The sequence below is a fragment of the Leuciscus leuciscus genome (assembly GCF_965113295.1).
Source record: "Leuciscus leuciscus genome assembly, chromosome: 3".
Lineage (NCBI taxonomy): Eukaryota > Metazoa > Chordata > Actinopteri > Cypriniformes > Leuciscidae > Leuciscus > Leuciscus leuciscus.
The window spans coordinates 53,228,102-53,251,022 of record NC_138727.1 but is presented as its reverse complement, the minus strand read 5'-3'; the positions used below and the strand labels follow the sequence as shown (position 1 = coordinate 53,251,022).

At 39.2% G+C, this 22,921-nt stretch overlaps 1 protein-coding gene across 1 annotated transcript; it reads left to right on the top strand.

Annotated features, from left to right (window-relative positions):
• Positions 1-116: 116 nt before the first annotated feature.
• LOC309493635 (complement C3-like) lies at positions 117-20,680 on the top strand. Its single transcript, XM_082162781.1, has 41 exons — positions 117-281; positions 366-561; positions 710-878; positions 1,474-1,547; positions 1,674-1,762; positions 2,425-2,507; positions 2,603-2,690; positions 3,394-3,496; positions 3,628-3,748; positions 3,861-3,976; positions 4,067-4,213; positions 4,308-4,511; positions 4,654-4,845; positions 4,920-5,072; positions 5,155-5,284; positions 5,509-5,580; positions 5,768-5,965; positions 6,339-6,441; positions 6,933-7,021; positions 7,132-7,271; positions 7,570-7,782; positions 7,912-7,972; positions 8,225-8,308; positions 11,947-12,150; positions 12,262-12,337; positions 12,475-12,634; positions 13,800-13,895; positions 14,004-14,160; positions 15,101-15,264; positions 15,342-15,500; positions 16,246-16,305; positions 16,389-16,479; positions 16,593-16,641; positions 17,073-17,163; positions 17,368-17,457; positions 17,754-17,859; positions 18,151-18,240; positions 18,511-18,591; positions 19,196-19,279; positions 19,433-19,568; positions 20,396-20,680. The coding sequence occupies exons 1-41, from the start codon at positions 211-213 to the stop codon at positions 20,535-20,537; spliced, it is 4,932 nt and encodes a 1,643-aa protein (XP_082018907.1). The 5' UTR covers positions 117-210; the 3' UTR covers positions 20,538-20,680.
• Positions 20,681-22,921: the final 2,241 nt, after the last annotated feature.

The following is a 22,921-nucleotide window of genomic DNA, read 5'->3' as shown; positions in this document are numbered from 1 at the left end:
CTTCTTTCGTAATTTTGGAAATCCTGCAAAGAAAATCTTTCCAAGAGCCTCCCCTTCCCAAACGTGTTGCCTAATAGCCATGATGGGAAGAGGGGTGTCAGTGAGAGAGAGAGCAGTTTGGACTGTGAGGGTGACGGAGGCGAGTATAAATATGAGCTGCTGCAGGTTCACACACACACACACTCACACACACACACACACACACACACGATGGAGGTGAAGCTGCTGTGTCTGACGGTTGTTCTTCTCTCCTCACCCCTCCTCACACTGTGTGACCCGCTGTGAGTATTAAACACACCGTTTGCTCATAGAGTTACTAATAATCAGTTTTTAAGATTTCAAACGCTGTGATTTGATCTCCTCAGGTTTGTTCTGTCAGCTCCTAATTTGCTGAGAGTGGGTTCCTCAGAGAACGTGTTTGTGGAGGCTCAGGATTACTCTGGAGGATCTTTTGATGTAAAAATCATAGTGAAAAACCACCCAAAGAAAGACAGTGAGATACTGTCCAAAACAGTGACACTGACTGCAGAAAACAGTTACCAGATCCTTACAGATATAAAGGTGATATCACTTTGACACTTTTTTTTTTTTTTTTTTTTTTGTAAGTGTGTGATTCATCATCTACACTTGTACAATTCAGTTTGTAAATTGTTACTTTTTTTTTTTTCATAAAAATTTGCAAAGGACTAATTCATGTTCTGTCCTTTAGATCCCTGATGATCAGAACTTGTTCTCTGAGGATCCTCTGGAGAAGCAGTATGTGTATCTACAAGCTCAGTTTCCATCCAAAACCCTGGAGAAAGTGATCATGGTCTCATTCCAGTCTGGATATATATTTGTACAGACAGACAAGCCCATCTACACGCCTGCTAGCACAGGTAAGATTCAGTGCTAAAACTTGGAAAACATAAAGCGCAATGTGCACTTTATACATAAGCATGACATAATCCTGTTTATTATTAAACTTATTGCTATGTGTATCAGGGGAAAAAATCTGAACTTATATTTCAGTTTTTGCTTTTAGTACGATTCAGTGAATTAACACACATTGTGAACTTTAAATTTGTTACATCTGCATGACATCATGAAGATTGTGTAGTTTGCACATATACTAACGATTAAACATAGGACAGATGGAGTGTGAATGGCCTCTAGATTGTTCCATGAAATGGCTGCATTTGCTTTTTGGAAAGTTCACAGACAATTGATAATAAATTACATGTTGCCTCAAGCCGTCTCAAGCTAAACTAAAAAAAGCATGTGTAATATATGTTGAAATATAAGCTATCCCGTTAAAAAGTTAATTTTACCGTTTATTCAGCCGTTACAAGCCTATTGGATTTTTAATGCTATAATAATGCATAGTAAATGTTTATGGTATAATTTTTTTACAAACTGAATAGGCAAGTGTCTCAAATATGTTAAAACTTTTAAACAAAGTATTTTATTTTTTTGTTTTGATCTCTCTTTCAGTTCAATACAGGATTTTCTCTCTGACACCCAACCTGAAACCACTCAGTCAGTCAGGAGTCACGGTGGAGATCATGGTACACACTTATATAGGTTCACACATGCATTCACATATTCATTCATTTGTGACATATCAGCTGTAATGAGCATGTGACTGACGATCTCAGAAAACACAGTGTTGATACTGATTTCTGTTTCTTAAGAATCCACAAGGCATCACATTTTCATCAGAGAAGATATATCCAGTGAAAGGGATTAAGTCCGGAAAATACGCCATTCCTGAGGTTGCCAGGTGTGTGAAACGCTGACAGGACTGAAGACATTAAACCTGAGTGAATGGACCACACATTTTATCAGTCTATGCTAGGGTTCCTCAATAGGCGGCCCACGAGAGACAAATGTTTGTTCCGAGGGTCTGCGCTGAAGTCAAATGTTTCTGGCAGTGTAACATCATTGTTGTTGCTGGCGTGAAATCACTGATAATTCTAAAGCAGCGTCACTGTTAAATTGTGTGCCAAAACAGTATTTATTGTTTGAATATCATAAAAAAAAAAGCTCAAAGCTGGGCCTTTAGTCTGACAGAGAACGCATCGCAATTGTGAGGAAAAGAAAAGTAGTGACTAAAAATAGACAATTCCAAAGTGGATGGACAACAACGTAAAGCCAATGTGTGGTTTGTGCATGCAGACCGCGACGGTCTGTAAAACTGATAACATCAAACTCCATTTCATAGCATTGAGGTCAGTGGTCCTTGGCTATGTATTGTTGAAAGAATTTGGCTCTTGGTAAAAACTAATTGAGGAACCCTGGTCTATGGTGTGTACTTCAGGACAATACTGGATAATGATTTATCAATAAACAGCAGTAAAACCCTGTTCATGATCTGTTATCATCTTTTTTGATGTTATGAAATCAGACATCTGTATGTTTCTGGATGTGTTCTGTATTTTTCAGTCTTGGGATTTGGAAGGTGATCACACGGTTCGCCAACACCCCTCAGAAGGAATTTACTGCTGACTTTGAGGTCAAAGAATATGGTAAGATGTGTGTCAGAAAACTGTATGTTATGGAAAAATGTGATCATTACAATAATGTATTTATTTATTTGTCTTTTCTCTGGTTTGGTTTATAGTGCTTCCAACATTTGAGGTGAAATTAAAACCCAGTAAGTCATTCTTCTATGTGGGTGACGAGAGCCTGACAGTCGACATTGAAGCCAAGTAAGACAAAATATGTTCTGCTTCATTGTATTGAAAATAAACCTATGATAAGTGAACACACTGGTTTAAAATAGATTTGTATGTTAACTGAAATAATGTACATTGAGCAACCAAAACTTGGTCCTGTGATTACAGTGTGTTTGAGATAGTATAACTCCCAAATCAACTAACCCAGACAGCAACATAGTGTTGGCCCAGATCCGGTCCACATCTAGTACACGTGGATACCACAGTCCAGATGTGGGCCGGATATGGGCCGACTCTGTACTGTCTGGGAAGACATTTATCTTGGTCTCCAAAGGGTTTATTTTTTCGAGTTGTGGTTATTCTCTATATTACTGGCAGTAGTATTGTTTCAGTCACTTCCCGATAGATCTACACTATAAAATATGTGGTAACATTTCAGATAATTATTGCATTAGGTATTATGAACTAACAAACTAATATTTTTACAGCGTTTATTAATCTTGCTTAATGTTCATTTATGAATACACTTATATAGTACTATAGTCATTTATTATCCAGAATGCATAACCTGTGATAACTTTTTTAAATGCATCAGGTAGCCTACATTTTTATTCAACTAAGATATACAGTATTGTTTAATATGACTGAAATGCATTGTGTTGAAAGTGGATATGGATCAAGGACAGTCGTCATCACCGTTCAGTTTTTACAGCAGAAATTGTATGTGCTTTTATAGGTACCTGTTTGGACAGAAGGTGGAAGGAAATGCGTTTGTGATGTTTGGTGTGATGGACGGTGAGAAGAAAACAAGTATTCCTTCTTCTCTTCAAAAGGTCCAGGTGAGAGAAATTAAACAGTTTACAAGCTGGGATCAATCTCATTTCTCCTCACCTAGAGAGTGACTTAAAACATTAAATACATTTTTATCTTGTCTTGTAGACTGATGTTAAAGTCTTTCTCATATGAATAGATTAGGGAAGGAAAAGGTGAGGCAGAACTGACCAGGGAGATGATCACTAAGACCTTTCCAGACATTAAGCAGCTGGTTGGACGATCAATCTATGTTTCAGCCAGTCTTTTAACAGAAAGTGGTAAGACTCAACAGATACTGTACATCTGTATGTTTACATGCCTGTGTGTGATTGTATATGAGAGGCTAATCCTGTGTGTGTGTGTGTGTGTGTGTGTGTGTGTGTGTTTCAGGCAGTGAAATGGTGGAAGCAGAAAGGAGAGGCATTCAGATTGTGACGTCACCGTACACCATCCACTTCAAAAAAACACCACAATTCTTCAAACCTGGGATGCCCTTCGATATTTCGGTATAAAACACTGCCTGAAGGGTTATAGGAACTGAAGAACCATTTGATGACTGATGTTTTTTTTCTTTTTTGGTCTTGGTTTTATAAAAGGTCTATGTAACAAATCCTGACCAGACTCCTGCTGAAAAAGTGGAAGTGGAGGTCAATCCTGGAGGGGTCAGAGGTCAAACAACAGCCAATGGTATTGCAAAAGTAACCGTAAACACTCCAGGAGGATTTCCCAGGCTAGAGATCATTGTAAGGCATTGAATAAATGTAGAACAAACTGTTTGTTTACAGTTATTTGTAGTTACTGTGAATCAGCAGGAATATATTTATTAATTTATTTCAGGCAAAGTCCAAAGATCGACAATTAACAGATGAACAGCAGGCAGTGAAGACGATGACGGCTCTTGCTTACATTCCCAAAGGAGACTCCAAGAATTACCTGCACATCGGCATTGATTCTGCAGAGCTTCAGATCGGTGATCAAATGAAAGTCAATCTCAACACTGGACAAAGTCCAGGAGTCAAAGATCAAGATTACACATACATGGTAAAGATGATGGTTATTTGTTATTCATCCAATGTACCAGTATCAATGCATCAATTACATCAATATTTGATTTCTACCACAGCTTGTGTTTGAAACTGTACAAAGTGCTTAAATCTTTTATACTTGTCTGCCTCATTTACAGATCTTAAGTAAAGGTCAGATTGTTAAAGCAGACAGATTCAAGAGGAGAGGACAAGCTCTAGTGTCTCTGTCTCTACCTGTAACCAAAGACATGGTGCCGTCCTTCCGCTTTGTGGCTTATTACCATGTGGGCTCGTCTGAGGTGGTGTCTGATTCAGTCTGGGTCGACGTGAAGGACACGTGCATGGGAACGGTGGGTCAACCATCACAAGAAATGTTTGAAATGCTCATCAACTAGATCTGATTCAGTGTCTCTTGTTTTAACAGCTCAAGCTTCAGGTGAAGGGCAAGATGAATACCTATGGCACAGGAGATCTCGTCAAGCTGCAGATAACTGGAGATCCTGGAGCTAGAGTTGGGCTGGTGGTGGTTGATAAGGCTGTGCATGTCCTTAACAAGAACAGACTCACTCAGACTCAGGTGAAGGACCTTCTTCAGACTTCATGGCACAAACAGCTCTGATTTAAACTGCATGTAACTGGTGTCTTTTTTGCACCTCTAGATCTGGGACGTCATAGAGAAGCATGACACCGGCTGTACGGCAGGAGGTGGAAGGGAGAGTATGGGGGTTTTCAGTGATGCAGGTCTGATGTTTGAGTCACACACTGCAGGAGGAACCGACACCAGAACAAGTAATTTTTTTTTTTTACTGAACAGAGATTCCCAAGGGTTGCATCCTTTGGTCAGGTCTTGAATGTTGTACAATAAATTCCACTTGAGTTGTCTGGTTCCTTGTGTCTTGGTTACCTGTTTTTTGGAATATCTATATACAATTAGGTTTAATGAATGCTGCTCTTGGGTTCTTTTACATAATTTTGTACAATATGCTAATTTATTCAAATTAATTGTTCTCTAGTGCCCGAGTGTCCCGTCCCTGAAAAGAGAAAACGAAGAGCTGAGAGTGTCCTGCAGATCACTGGTACATTGGGTGAGGAACTGGAATTTACTCAGATTTTACTCATGCCATTCAAATCAAAAAAGATCTTCTGGGTGGGTTTTTTTGTGTGTTTTTTTTTACTGTGTTAAAGATCCAGAGCCCTTAGGGAATTCCGTCTTTCCCTCCAGTAGTTCTCACCATGTTCTCCTACTCCCCTCATTGTTCATGATCTTCTCAGCTGGTCAATACTCTGGTGAACTGAAGCGGTGCTGCTTTGATGGGATGAGGGATAATAAACTCGGCTACACCTGTGAACGAAGAGCCACCTACATTGTAGATGGGCCAGAGTGTGTCCAGGCCTTCCTGCAATGCTGCACAGAGATGAAAACCCGCAAACACATGAAGACAGAAGAGGAGGAGATGATTCTGGCTCGCAGTAAGTAGAAATTGATTAAGGTTGTTGCAATTCCTTAAGCTTCTAGATGGCTCTACCATCTTGTGCAGTACTCTGTCTCAAAATGTAAAGGCTTTACAGCGATGCTCCCTCAACTGTAACACACTCTCACAACTGTCATATCCATTTTTCCACATTTAAGTCAAGTCAATAGTGCTTAATACAATAGAGATTGTTTCAAAGCAGCTTGCATGAATCCGGTGGCAGTGATTAATACTGATATTTTGAATCTTTGGTACTTTGGAAAGAAGTAATTGTGGATAATAATGAAAGTGGATAAGTCATTGGAGAGAATAATAATGTAATTTATTTGATTATCATTATCTGATGTGTTATTGTTTTTTTGTTACAACAGGTGATGATGATGATGACTATTATACAGATTCTGATGAGATCGTGTCACGTACTCAGTTCCCTGAGAGTTGGCTTTGGGAAGAGATTGATCTATGTGAGAATTGGTGAGTAGGAGACAAAAGCTGTAAATTAAGTCTCACTCACAAAACAAAGAGCATGCATTGTTTCTTAATTATCTTTGATATTATGCATTTCATGCACTGATCCCCACTAGAATGTATATTTTCAGATGCAAGAAAACTGATTAGACGTCAGCAACATGAAATGGCATACACTAGTGTCGTTTATGAATTTTGATAGGAAACCAGTAATGGGAATGTCTAATAGCAAACCAACTATGGTGTAGGTTTAAGACCAGTGAGAAGTATTAGAGCTGGAGACACAATTTCAAAATAATGGAAAGGAGTGCAGAATACAAATTGTGTGACAACAGTATTTAATTTGCTTACATTTCAAAAACACCTGAATCTTGTCCTGGTGAGACATAATGCTTTTAGGCTGCCTGGCTTATGGAGCTTTTAGCTCAACCTTTTAAACAACCTAGAAGACTTCTTGAAAATTTATAATTTTTAAATGTAATTTTCTCATATCCCAGTCCAGCACCAGTCAGCGAAAAAGAGATCTACCTGAAAGACTCTATTACTACTTGGCAGATCTTGGCTGTCAGTCTGTCACCAACACTTGGTAAGATGAAGCTGCAAACACAGGATCCATGGTCTGAAAAACAACATCATCATCATCATCCAGGAGCTGCTGCTTTAAACCCTTCTGTGTGTCTGTGTTCCTCCTCAAAGGCATCTGTGTGGCAGAACCTGAGGAGCTGATCGTTTTTAAGAGCTTATTCATTGACCTCAAGATCCCTTATTCAGCTGTGCGCGGTGAACAACTGGAAATCAAGGCCATTATTCACAACTACACACCAAAGAAGCAGAAGGTAGATTTGGTTTGAAATAAAAAAATTACATTTAAATGTATGGTATACATTAAAACCACATGCATCGAAATAACCATTTATGCTTAAGTCAAATAATTTACTAATGACAGGATACATGGATTCTGAGAGTCATTTCAGATTTTAAGCTCTATGTGACTCAAACTGAAAAAAAGGTGTAGGATACTGATTATTGCTAAAACAGAAATGTCTGTCACCCTTTTCTTATTTGATTTACTTGGAAGTTTATATCCTCTAAAGATATTGAAGAAATTTGTGTCTCGCTCTCCTGTTTTCACAGGTGCGTGTGGAGTTTATGGAGGCAGAAGATGTTTGCAGCTTTGCCAGTAAGAAAGGCAAATACAGAACTACAGTAAACGTTGACAAAGACTCCAGCAGAGCGGTTTCATATGTGATTATTCCCATGACTCTGGGAAATCACATGATTGAGGTGAAAGCTGCAGCATATGATTCTGTCCACACTGATGGAGTGAGAAAGACCCTGAAGGTGGTGGTACGTCTGATGGGAATCTTGTTTAATTTGATTTTGTCATTTGTTTCACAATTATTAATAGATGTTTGTCATATTTTGAATAGATTATCTAGAGCACCACGGGTATATAACTCTCTTTCTCTCTCTCAGTCTGAGGGTGTGCTGATTCCATTACACAGACCAAATGTGGAGCTCAATCCTGTTAAGGATGGTAAGTTTTACTGTGAACCATGGAAACTTTATACTTCATCATAAAATCATTGAATTAATGTCAGTTTACTTCTATCCAGTAAAGACAAAAACATCTATGAATATCATTATAGTTCCTGCCAATCAAGATCACAATCAACTGCTCTTCTTGCTCATTACTCACCAAAACAACACAAAATCTGACTACCCTGATAACTCATTACTCTTCCTTTGTCTTCCTGTTCTTCTCTGTTTCTCAACCCAATTGGAACAGGGGAGAAACCTCTAGTTGTTAGAGCTGAAATACCAAATGATCGGGTTCCAGACACACCTGCTAACACCTACATCTCGATTACTGGTGAGGAAAAATAAATTTTCATGAATGTTTAATGATTATTTCTTAAACGTTTAATACATGTTTTGTTTAAAGAGAGATGAAGCCTTTATCTACAATCAATTGATTACTGTGGCGAGCAGGATGAGGTCGAGGGCTGTGAGAGATACGAGACAGGTGTGTCGCACAGGTGTCGCTCATCATTAAATACGCCACCGGCCTCACGTCACCCGGCACCTGGGGGTATGGATAGACGAGGCGAGAGAAAAGGAGACGGAAGCATGAGGAGCGACAGAAGGGAGAGAGGGGAGAGAGAAAAAATTAAATTAAATCTTTGTCCGGTTCCCACAACCACTGCCATCCGGTCCTCCACCAGCTGTGTGATCTTCTCCGCAGTGCCCCTCACGGACGACTGCTGTCACATATAATAAAACAAACAAAACACAACATAAATCCAGGCCTGTTCCTCTCTCGATCTTCACTGTCGTTGCTCCTTCTTTATGCTTCTGCTCCTCCGTGAGAAATACGATACCAGTGCATAGCGCAGGTGTCACTCATCATTAATCACGCCACCAGCTTCGCGCCGTCTTCTGCCTCGTCCTGCTCACCACAATAGTTTAGTTTGGAGAATACCTGCCCTAGTGAGTGGTGACGGAGCTAGCTCCGTCCAGGGGAAAACACTGGGTTCACCGATAGGGAAACCGAACAGTAGAAGAATAAACAGATTCAAATACCTGTTTGGAGACAGCTTTCCCCTTCTGCTGACCTGTGAAGCAGACAAAGAGCTGTTCAGATTGTCTGAAACCCTGTGTTCAGTCCAGGTAGATACGCAAGGTGCACACCAGAGACAAGGGTGGGTTTCCCCCATCAGGAATGCTTGGTCCCTGAAGGGAGTAGTGGGAACTTTGGGCACATATCCAGGTCGGGGTCTCAGGATAACATGTACATAAGCCGGCCCAAATTCCAGGCACCATTCACTAACTGACAGGGCTTTTAGGTCTCCCACCCTCTTGAGAGATGTGAGTGCAATCTGGAGGGCCATCTTCATGGAAAGGGCACTAAGCAACACTGATAGCAAAGGCTCAAACGGATCTTTCTGCAGGGCCTGTAAGACCAGAGAAAGATCCCAAGAGGGGATGAAGCGAGGTTTTGCAGGATTCAAACACCGTGCGCCTCTCAGGAATCTAAGTATCAGGTCATGCTTCCACAAAGATCTGCCATCCACAGTATCATGGTTCACTGCTTAGCAAACAAATACAGTATTGCAGTAGTGCAGTACCTGCAGGAAATGAAGGTGGGGGAGTGAATGAACAGCACTCTCTTCCACTCTCATTACCCACAACTGAAAAAATGGCTGCCCACTGCTCCGGGTGTGTGTTCAATACTCAATGCTGTGTGTGTGTGGGTAAACTGCAGAGCACAAATTCCGAGTATGGGACACCATACTTGGTTACACATCACTTCACTTTTGTCACTTTCATACACCTTTAAGGTGGAGGAGGCGGACAGGTGCCTCTCGAGGCCCTGTCGTAGGAAAGAGAGTATAGACCCGACCGTGTCTGACTCCGTGGGTCTTTAACTCAAAGATGCGCCACGTAGCGAAAATGCACAACCTCAAGGCATACGCCGCCTAGTAGAGGGGACTCTGGCTTAAATGATGGTATCTATCACTTCTTGTGATATGCCTCTGAATTCCTCCTCGCCCCGTCCAGATTATGCCCTATCCCTGAGAAAGAAGGTCCTTGAGTGTGAGGTCTGAAAACCAAGTCTGATTGGGCCAATAGGGCACAACCATTCATCCTCCCTAATCTTGCGCAGAGTCTGTGCAATGAGGCTCACTGGGGGAAACCCATATTTGCAAAGGCCCTGGGGCCAGCTGTGCGCTAGTGCATACGTGCCACAATAGGAGGATTCCTGGGAGGCGAACTGCTGGACCACCTGAGGATGGAGTTTCCATTCTCCTCGGTGCGAGACCTTGCCGCTAGAGCGCATCAGCTGAGTGATTGAGGTTGCCCAGGATGTGAATGACTCCAGAGGAGGAGATGGCGGGTGAGTTGTGACGTGATGAGAGCGGATTCCACCCTGGCGATTTATATACGTCACTGTCGCTGTGTTGTCTGTCCGGATCAACAGGTGCTTGCCCTGAAGCCTCCTGAAGGCCAATAGCACATCCAATAATGCTGTAGCGGTCTCATATGCACCAACCCCAGCAGTGTGAACGCGGCTGAGGATGCCATATGCCCCAGGAGCCTCTAAAAATATTTCAGTGGATACACTGTCTTGCACTTGAAGAGTTTCAAGCAGTTCAGCATTGACAGAGCACGGTCTTGGGAAAGAAAAGAGATACAGGGGAGAGCTTGCTCTTTTCCCAGTTGACCCAAGGTCCCAATCAGGCTAGGTGCTGAAGGACCAGGTTACTGTATTCGCATACCAACTCCCAAGACTGAGCTAAAATCAGCCAGTCGTTGAGGTAGTTGAGTATGCGAATGCCCACTTCCCTTAACGAGCAAGGGCAGCCTCCGCTTCCTTCGTGGAGACAGGGACAACCCAAAAGGGAGGACCTTGTTCTGATATGCTCGTCCTTTTAAGGCAAACCGAATAAATGGTCTGTGCCGAGGGAAGGATGGGGGGAACAATCCAACCCTCTTCATTAACTTTGTATTTGGTGAAGCTGCCTCCTTGTCATTTCTGACTTATAACAAAAAACAGAACAATGTCTAAAAGCTGCTATGTGACAGGATGTACAGCAAACAAGCTAAAAAACCCAGAACTAAGTTTTTATAAGCTGTCGACCCAAAAACAAGAGCGTTTAAAGAAACAAAAGTGGATACAGGTAATTGAGACAGAGCGCAACGTGTCATATTACTCTGACAATTTACCCATTATTCCAGGGGCAAGGGAAGTAGGGGTGTGGAACAGGATTGTAAATTCAGTGCAAATTTGGGTTAATTTACATCTATTCATTTTTAGAATTTAGTAATTTATTTGTAATAAACACTTTAAGTGGGCTATTAAAAAAGTGTTATTTATATGTTAAATTCGGTTTTTTTTTAAACATGAGAGTGACGTCATATTGTGTGTGTGTAGAAAGAAGTCGTCCGTAGCCGCTCTAATCCTAAGCGCAAGTCCACTGTCAGTGTTGTGTAAGGTAGGCACTAGGCAGGTTTTTTGTGTTCATTTCTATTTCCTGTCACTGTGCAGGCTCTTTTGTATATGACAGTGTAAACAGCCCAATAACCCTTTTATTTAAAGGCTTAATTTATGTCTGGTCCATTGCATTACGACTGAAAGCAGTATCAATAATGTCAAAAATGTGATGTGCAGTCAAATGTCCAGGTGTGTGTATGCTGTTTACACGAGTGTTCTCACCGATACACTTTTTGTGTAAAGCGGAGTTTTGGCGGGTTTTATAGACTTGATATTTTTTTTATTTTTTTTATGGAATATTGCAGTATTTATTGAAAATTATTTATCTGTGCTGATCATTGAAGAATATGCCCTCGTAATCTTTAACCAAATTAACTTGCAAGAGGGCAGGACAACTTGTCAATCACATGAGATCAACCAATAGCAAACCACAATGATCCAATCAATTCACCTCATCATAACAAAGATAACAAAAACTGAATTCTCAGCCTACATTTCCTCTATCATCCTTCCAGGTGAAGAGATCTCACAGACAGTCGAGCAGGCCATCAGTGGAGACTTCATGGGTCGCCTTATTGTCCAGCCCAATGGATGTGGAGAACAGATCATGATCACTATGACTCTTCCTGTCATTGCCACTCATTATCTGGACAGCACCAATCAGTGGGAGACTGTTGGCATGAACCGCCGTAGTGAAGCCATTAACCATATCAACACAGGTCAGCAGGACACAACAGATATAAAGAATTTGACAATGATTTGAAATAAAAGAAAAACATAGAATAAATAAAACAACAAAATATTTTTTCTTTAACTTATTTTGCATTTAGGTTATGAACGACAAATGGGTTACCGTAAACCAGATGGATCCTACGCAGCCTGGGTAGACAGGCCGAGCAGCACATGGTATTTTCATTTCAATCAATATAATTTGTTTTATGCATTTTCTTGCCCAGATTCTCCCGTCATATTTTATTATTTTATAATTATTAGTAACAAATTATTATTTGTTACTAATTTGCATTTGCTTCTGTCTATTAAAGGCTGACTGCATATGTTGCTAAAGTCTTCGCCATGGCCATGAACTTTGCTGCTATAAAAGAAGACGTGCTCTGCAGCGCCCTCAAGTGGCTGGTTCTCCACAAACAACTGCCAGACGGCTCCTTTAAAGAGGATTCACCTGTTATTCATGGAGAGATGGTGGTAAGTTGAATGTCACTATGACTAGGTTTGGGAATCGAAAATCGATTTCAATTCTGGAATCGGAGACCTAAGGTCAGGAATCGGATACTTGTGATAAAATAAAAATTTCGATTCCGCTTATCGATTTCTGTGTGCGCACTCGAACTTGCACTTTCCAGAGCGTGCACACAAAAAGCTGCCTCTCATATAGGGCACGAATACTGAATTGAATTGAGCTCTCTTTCGTGTCTTCTTGCGCTTGAACAGACAAATACACAAAATCTTAAGTGTCTTAAGTGAACAAAAACAGTTGAGAAAGAAAACGCATTAGGTCTTAAAGTGACAGTAATAATATATCTGTTGCCGTTATGTTTGATATCTAAATGTTTGACTTCATTTTTTTTTAACCATATTGGAATCTAAAATGGGCATCGATATGAATCTGAATCGATAAGCAGAATCGGAATTGGAATTGCTAAAATTCAAATGATACCCAACCTTAACTATGACTGATTAACTTAACTACAATTTATGTGTAAAATTAAATTAATGAGTTTGCATACTGCTTGCACAATCTGAGCCCCTGGAGGCATATTAAAGATAATTATTTAATATAAAACTGTGGTTGTGTAATACACTTGAATTAATTATGAACCAAAGCAAGATACATTTGAAATGCGTAATACTGTCACTATCTCACAGTTTGTTAAAGTTCTGCATGGATTCAATTGTTGTCCACTGATTGGTTTGATAGGCTTAGTAAAAAAAATATTTTAGCAGACTGCATTTGCTGATTCAGGGCACGTTTACATGACAATGTACTAATATCGGAAAATTTTCCTTCGCTTTTTTCACATACAGATGACAATTTTGTAAAAATGATCCCTCTTCACTATGCACATATAGACTAAACATGTAATACCAATGCGCAAGACATCACCTTTTTCACAAATTCAAATCTGTGTAGTTTACACGGAAATGGTATCGTTTTCAAGAACTTGCACTTTGAAACCCATTTTCAAAAATGTCGCTTTTTCAGGCCCCCAAAATGACGTTGTCGTGTAAATGAACGGCCAAAACACATAAAATGTTTTCCATTTTCTTGTTGAAAATTATGTTGTGCAAATTTCCCTTTAATTAAAAAAAACACATTTTTGTGATACTGTTTATTTGTGCTTTATTTCAGGGTGATGTACGAGGATTAGATGCTGATGCCTCTCTGACAGCCTTTGTTGTGATTGCCATGCAAGAGGGCAGAGAGATCTGTGCTGGATCAGTTGGTGTAAGTACAGCTCTTCCACTGTTTTGTTTATCAAAAACACTAAATTATAAATGAACAGTTGATTTTTTTACCCCTCTTGGGTTTAACCTCTTACACACTCTTTTATAGAGTCTGCATGAAAGTATAAGGAAGGCTGTTGTATTCTTAGAAGGTCGACTTCCACAAATGACCAATCCTTACGCTGTTGCGATGACGTCCTACGCCATGGCCAATGCTGAAAAACTCAATAAAGACGTCTTGATGAAACATTCCACCCAAGGAGAAGGTCAGTCACAAGTCATCAAAAAGTGTTTTTCTTTATACAACATGGAACAATTCTAACCTAAACCCAAGTGTAAATATTGGAAAAATTTGTGCTGGGCGGTATGACCAAAAATCCATATCACGGTATTTTGCTAAATGATATCGGTTTCACGGTATATGATGGTATTTTTTTTTTTCAAGCATGATTGGATGTTAACCACATTTTCTAATGATTAGAGAGGAAATACTGCAGTAGATTAACTTAGAATGCCCTATTTTACTGTCATGAGTTAATATTGTAGAAAAAAAACAGATTTGCAGTGTTTGCAAAGAGCTGCCAGCAGGAGGCGCTGTAGAGCGGCAGAAACAGCGGTTTCCCCGGTAACGGCTGTACACAAAGCAGCAGCACTTTATCTGGCAATATAAAGAAAGATTAAATTAAAATAACATCGAAACTTTTCTAAAGACTGTCAGTTCACTTCAGGTACATTCATATAAAAACACCCGCTCCGCATTTTGACTTCATTCGACTTTATTCAACAATGTCAATGCCAACCACAAATATATTTTCCAAAAGGATGTGTTGATATTGTGAACCAATGTATGGGAAACACTGTAATATAATTTGACAGCTATCAACTATAGTTTAACCTATCCATCTTCACCGTCAGGCTTAGTAACACACACAGCTGTGCATCACCAGTGCAACAGTGAAAAAGGACCCTCTCAAACAGTGTTGTGCCGCGTTCCCAACGTTGTTAAAGCGACATACACCGGTATTGCGGTATATTAAAAAGTCATATTATAACAAAAATAAACACCGGTATTCGGTATGAACCGGTATACCACCCAGCACTAGTAAAAATTATCACATTTTGCAGTGTAATGATTGCTGCTTGTTGGTGTCAATAATAGTAATGGAACACAGTCCTGTTATTATTCCTGCTTTGTGCTTGAATCAGCCGGTAGGTCCTGGACTGTCGCTGGACAGCATCATCACTCAATGGAGGCGACGGCCTATGCTGTGCTGGCACTTGTGAAGGCCAAAGACTTTGATAAAGCAGGAGAGGCAGTGTTCTGGCTGCGTTCAAAACAGTCTCATTATGGTGGATCTGGCACCACACAGGTACACTAACATCTCATCATCTGACTGTGATAAACAGATGCAGAACTTGTCTTTGAATGCTGTTCTGCACTTTCTAGGCGACCATCATGGTGTTCCAGGCCGTGGCAGAGTATCGCACGCAGGTGAAGGACCAACAAAACTTCAATCTGGACGTGGAGCTGTCAGTGGCAGGAAGAAGCAAACCTGCCAGATTTACCATTAAAAGAGACACTGCGCATCTTACACGGTCAGACAAGGTGAGGAGAAACTCATCAACCTGCTTCAAAATGTGTCAATCGGATGTTTTTGTTGTATCATAGTGATGTTATTTGTCATTTATCATATTTAGTTGTCTATGTCAATAGTGTTGTGTTTGGTCAGTAAAACAAGTGGTGCTCACTGCAGAGCCAAATGATGTCCAGCTTGCCCTCTATCAACAAAATGGATGGAGCTTTTCCTAGTCCAGCTACACCTATGTGGACCTACTGGGTGAAGCTTAACCTTAGTAGGTTAAGGTACAGGGAATAGGTGAAGCCCAATTTATACCTCTGCGTCGAACTCGCGCCGTAGCTACGTCGTAGGTTGTGTGTAGCACGTGTACCCTGAGGTGCACCTCTCCAAAAACGTAACAACATGCCAATTCTACGTGGACTGCAAGCGCTGTGATTGGTCTCCTCCCTCGGGTTTCACATGACTGCATGTGTAATTGCACGTCAATGCGGACAACGTCGCAGAAGTATAAATAAAAACTAACCTGTAGTCTACAGCGTAGAGGCTCCGGAGTAGGTCCGACGCAGAAGTATAAATCAGCCTTAAGGTTAGAGTTAGGGTGTGGCTGGACCTTCAAGCTCCACCCCTTATTTCCAAAGATGGGGAGCTGGATGTCAAGCTCCACCCACTGGCTCTGCAGTGAGCAGCCTCTCCAATAAGGTCTTCAGATATCTCCATTACATCATGGATTTGATTATCCTGATGACTCGAGTATGTGTGTTCACTCAACAGGTGGATATCAACAAGGACTTCAATGTGACGGCTAGAGGAACTGGAACAGCCACTCTCTCAGTGAGTGTTCATGAGCGTTTATACGGTCAACAGCAAGATTAAAGTGTTTGACCATCTAATCTGAGACGTGCTGCTCTTTTCAGGTTCTGACGCTGTACTACGCCAGACCTGTTGAGAAGAAGTCTGACTGTACACTCTTTAATCTGACTGTTAAAATGGAGCAAGACTTTGAAAGTAAGATTGACAAAGAGTTCATTCACTTTCCATTCATTTAGAAAGTGACATCTCCAAAATACCCATGTGTGTTGGATTTTTATGTTAATTATTATATATTTTTTTGCCTTTAGCAAATCAAGAAGGAGCCATTGAAACATACAAGCTCACTATGGATTTCTTGTATGTGAACAAATTTCCTAATACGTTTTTTTTATGTCAAGGAACCATTTTTATTTGTAATTAATCAGCATGTGCTCATTTAGGCTGTTTTCACACTTGGTTTGTTTGCTTGGTCGGAGTACATTACTGTTTCCCACAACCACGTTACATTTGTGTCATGAACACGATTACTAGCAACAGCTGGTTACCACCGTTACACTAGTGGAGACTCAAACTTCACTGCGTTCTGATGCAGATGTAACTTGCTCTTCAAAGAAAGTTAATTCAGAGACAAGCAGCTCTGTTTTATACTACAATATAATAATTCTGACATCAAGCAGACTAAAAAGCTCTAGTGTGGAAGCAGCCTAAATGTAGAATCAGTTGATGGAGGAAAAATGAAGACCTACAAAATCTGTTAACAAAAATTGTTCTGGATCTGTCCTTAACAGCTACAAAAGCGAAAAAAAAGATGCCACCATGACAATTCTGGACATTGGCATACCGACGGGATTTAAAGTGGAAACCAAAGATCTTGAAGAGGTATTACGCTGATAAACTGATGCAGTGATGCTTCATATTTGTGTAAATGATTCCATTCTAGAAACAAAAACTCACGAGCCCTGTGGAGCGTCTCAGTTCTAGTAGCTTATATGTAAATAGATGAGGAATCTAATAAACATCTACAGACAGGACATTTGATCATATCATGTATTGCTATTTTTTTCCTCATTTTCTTGCCCTCAGTTGTCCACAGGGAGTGAGAGATACATTCAGAAATTTGAGATGAACAAGGTGCTGTCAGAGCGAGGATCCCTCATCCTCTACTTAGATAAGGTATTTCAGCAGACTGTGTTGCCTGATCATTTCCATCTCATTTTTTTTTTTTTTGGACCTGAAAACCATGTGCTTTGCTTTTATATTTCTGTAAGTAAGCAATTGTTGAATTCGTGCTCATTATTTCACTTTGATATTGATATTTCCAACAAGAGAATGTACAACTATACGACAAGCGACTGTCTTTGCAGTGTAAATGTAGCTATAGATTTATTTTTTTATTGGATATTTTTTAACTATTTGTTGCTTTCAGTGCACAATATATGTAATCATACATTTGCTGTTTTTATTATTAGGTTTTGCGTGTAGAAAGACAAAGAATTTCCTTCAGAATGCACAAGATGCTTGATGTGGGTATGCTTCAACCTGCCGCAGTCACAATATACGAATATTACTCACCAGGTACGTTTTTTTGAGCATGTGCATAAACACATACACACACTTCTGTTTAATTAAACTGGAGCTCTCAAATTAACATGGACGTTTATTTCTCAGTTCCATATCCTGAACAAAGTCCATTCAATGATTTAGTCATCTGCCTCAATAATGCCTTTGAATAATCTTCATTTGGACGTTTTTTCTCAGCAAATATTGTAACAATATTAACACATTTTCCAGGAAATAAGTCGCACCTGACTATGTCACACCTGGGCAATGAAATTAATTAAACTTGTGAATGTGTTTCTTTTCCAGATGCACGCTGTACAAAGTACTTCCACCCTGAAAGGGCAGATGGCGCTATATACAGACTGTGTAAGGGAGACATGTGCCAGTGCGCAGAAGGTATTATCACACACACATAAGAACACAATAAGACCACTTCCTGTAGCGTTATATAGCTTTTTTTTATTATTATTCCATACTGTCCACTTGTAATGCTAGTCAAAGTGTCAGAAAACACTTAAAACAGTCTGGCTTTTAATTAGCTGAACAGACGGTTGAGGTTATGACTGAAATCTAGATTTAACCCTTGGAAAAAAGAGTTAAAAATTCAGTTCTTGAATGTGAATGAGGAAAAAGAACAGTATGAACTGTTAACTTCTCTTAACACAGAAAACTGCAGTTACCAGAGGAAAACGGGTGTTAAAGATGGGGAGCGTTTGACTAAAGCCTGTGAAGCTGGCATGGATTACGGTAAATGTGTTTTTATTATTTACACGCCCTCATGTTGTTCTAATCCTTAATGTTCCTTTTTTCATTGGAATGCAAAAAGAAAGTTCTTGATACTGCTCTTTTCAAAGTTAATGGATGTATAAATCCTGTTATATAATGCATATAATGCCTGTTTATAAGCGCTGCGATGCTTTGTGTTTAAGCATTAAATTATACAAACCTAATTCAAATCAAAGACAATTGCTCATGCATCTTTGTTGTCTCTAATTTCAAATGGCTACAGATATATATTTTTAAGGCCGGTTTGGCCTGTTATAGAGCAAATAAACAATACATTTGCTTTAACCGTTATCAGAATCGGCCAAAAACAAACAAACAAAACAAATCGACAATGAAAAAATCCTGTTTAATGGAATGTTATCCGATGCTCTTTTTATAATGACCATGTTTGTTATGCTCTAAAAATGGCAAACACACCATAAATTTGACTTGTGAACTGAAGAACAGACACAAATCTATGTTGTTATTCACTGAATATACTCCCTTGTGTAAATGCAATTTGAAAAAGTTTGACCTGAGCCTTACAGCTCTACATGTAGATAACGATATAACGTGTGCTTGACAGTTTATAAAGTCTCAGTGGTGGGGATGGATCTGGCACAGGACTCTGACATCTATCACTTGAAGGTGGACCAGGTGCTGAAAGAAGGTACTGTTCAATGTTCTCTCCATGCTCATGAAATGCATATGAAATGTGTCTGATTCTTGTTAAATGCATTTTTTTCTCTCAAATACATATTCAGCATGAGACTAATGTTGAATTGCAGTGAAAGTGTGTCCTAAACACTGTTCTGTCCTGTAGGCACTGATGACGATGTTGAGGGGAGAGTCAGACCATTTTTGGGTCGTCCCAGTTGCAGAGATTTTTTAAAATTGGAAGAAGGAAAGTCGTACCTCATCATGGGCAAATCCACTGACCTGCCAAGGCTCGGAGGAACGTAAGTGTCCACTCTGTGTCTGTGAATTACAGGATTTGCTTGAACTTTATGTATTTAAAGTCTGTACAAGCTTGTTTTTGGCTCAGTGAATTGAAGCTCCAATTTTGTCCAAATTTATTCAAAGTTCTGTTCTGTTATTTAAGAGATGCATTAAGAAATATAGTTCAGAAAAAAAATCTATAATGAACACATTTTCTGAATTAACCCCTTAACTGTAATTAATATGGAGATAAGCTCAAACATAAAACTATTAAGAATAAAATGTTTAAATGTATAAAAATATTATTTTATTGTAGTATAACAACGTATAACCACAATTGAAGCCACAAGTGTGGTCATGCTTCAGTTTAAATCTGAGGATGATATCTTATGAAGCATTTTGTAAGACCATGTCGTGAGTTTTTAGAGAAGGCTGATAAGATGCTACTTAAATATTTTCTACTGAGTAATGTCTGACGAGAACTGCGCAATTCATGTTCTATTGTTTTCACACAACGGACCTTTCACACTTCTGCCGTGAATGAGACTTAATCTTCATTCTTTTTTTTTATCGTTATTCTTTTGTTTGTATTCCGCCATTATTAGCCTATATTGTGCATTGCATTGCTTGCCCATCAATACCACTTTCATCCCACTATACATTAATCTGAAGTCTTTCTAGAAAAGAAACAAAAAAAGTATTCTTGGGACTTTATGTGAATTCTTTTAACAAAATAGACAATGTTTTTTAGCACCTTGTATACATTCTTCTTTGTCATTGACCCTTATACTGGAAATGATTCATGTGTCGCCAAGTCATATATGTCTTCACTTTTCTGTTGTTTTAGTCTGCAGTACATCTTGGGAGAGCACACCTGGATTGAATACTGGCCGACAAGACAGGAAAGTCAAATGAAAGAATACAAGGAACAGTACATCGGCATCTCTGAAGTCGAGAATAGCCTCCTCAGAGAAGGATGTGCTACATAATTTTATAAACATTTGTTGATTACAGAAAACGAAACATATCTTGCAAACTTTCAGTAAATCTTCATAATATTGTTCCGTCCAAAATACTTCTTGTAATTTTATAAAGAAAACACTGACTGAATAAAAACTGAGAAAAAGAAGAAGTTTGTATTGGACTCCAGTTATTCATTGTGTGATATACTGATATACTGCAAGGACAGTGGTGTGGCTTCATTCCAGTATGAACTCTTGTCAGGGAATCTAAATAACCAGGCAAAACTCTTTCAACAGTATGAACATTTTATTGAAAAAAAAAATTCAATATGAATTTTTTGGTGCACTTTGCAACTTTTGTAACTAACACTCAAATAAGATTCCACATGTATTTTCTAGTGATTTTTCAAACTGATACACTGTAATTTGTACTACTTCTCTGTGCTGTATGGATGCTGTTAATGAATAGTGTTCAACACTACTCTGTATCGTCAGAGGTTGAGGTACCTCTTGGATGAGGACATCATTCTGGATGTCATACAGGTTCACATGTTTCAGCATCAATTAGCTCACCATCTAAACATTCTCATGTGCTTAAATTACAGTTTTTCTCAATTGCTGAAACACAATTTCTGAAACCTTGCTCCTTTTTCTGAAAACGTTAAACACAAAATCTCATCTTCAAGCGCTATTCACAAGACCTCTGACTCCTCTTGCAAAATGAAACTTTCACCTCAAAACAGTTTTACCTGTGTTCAAAATCAAACACAGCTCTCAAATCATAAACAAAGTGATCAAAATGATATACACTATCAAGCAGTCAGTAAACAATACACCAAATAATAGAAAACACTGTTCAAAACATATAGTTCTCGAAAGATATCAATGGACTGCTATTCTGTTTGTAAACTTACCCGTGACACCTTACTGTACCATCAAAAAGTTCAGGGAGAAGTACATTTTTAATCTCAAAACAAATTTCATATGTTTCCGTCATTGTCTTTTGATGAACGAAAACGTATTCTATCATAGTAGCTCAAAATTGATCAGAAATGACTACTCTGCTTTGCTCTTTGCAAATTTTTTTTTTGTTCTTCCTCCTCCTTGTACCCCTATGTTTACAGTACTGTACCCTGCATCTCACAAACTTGTCCTTTGTCTCTGTGATACTGTAATTCTTGTTCTTTGTTGATATGAACCTGCAACCAGGCAAAATCTATTGAGCAGTCAGTGCTGTTAACAAATGGAAAGCACAATGTTCAGGGTTCATTGTACAGTATACAGCCTACAATGCACTGTACTACAGAATACTATACTAAAAGGGACAAAAATCAAAGGAGTAAACATGTGATCAGTGTGCTTGTTGTCTTTGGGCATCATTTGAAACAGGTTAAATCAGTTTTGAGTGGTTGTGTTCAGTCAATGACGTGTGTTCTCTATTTGTATTTGATTGTTGCCACTTGTGTTTACCAGTATGAATGACGTGTGCATTACAGTGCAGAATGTGTTTTGAGAATGAGAATGTGTTTAGAGTTTTGCTGAAAAGTCTAAGTGTCTGCAAATTGTGTTTTACCATGTGAAATGGTTTAAGGTATTGACAACAGACTGCACAATTAGCCAAATGAGTTCAGGCAACTGAGAACTGTGTTCAGCCAGTGGGTTTTAGTGTTTTGTTGCAATTGAGAAAAACTGTAATTTAATAATCTAGAAAGGCCTTAAATACAGTAAAGCATAAACTTGCTTTCAGTTCTTATGATGCAATTACAGATACAAAGCTTCATATAATGGTCTTTTCTCTAGTTTGTATGCCTGATAACATCCGGCAAAGGAACTACCAATGAAAACTAGCCTTCGGGCTAATTAGGGTACATTTACATTCATGAATGTTTATTACAGTTTTTCTTGATTACTTTAACACTATAACCAGGCTTTTGAACAACAATTTCAAAACCATAATGCCACTTATCAAAAAGCACACCCATTTCCCTAAACTATAAACACTATTCCCTGTTTTGACACGAGTCAGATTTGTTGAACTGTCACTGCAAAACTCTACACACAAATCCCTTCATTTTTCATTGCCTAGACCATGTTGTCATTTAGAAAGCACTAGCATTCAATATTGTTCACTCAAGTCAGCACAGCTTCAGCTCAGTTAGCACACAATTACTTACCAGTTTTGGAAATGTTGTTTTGAATTTATTGCACCAGTGTGTTAGACTATGTTGTAGAGTGTGTGATTTTGAGGGCTTGTGTGTCCTGTCTGAGGGCAAAGTTTGGTTTTTCAGCAAGAGTGAATGGTTGAGTCTAGAGCTTCATTTTGACCTGAAAATAGGATGTTTGGGGAGCTGGGTGAGACGTAATGGATTTGTGTTTACAGTTTTGAGAATACGAGGCATAGTTTCAAGAAA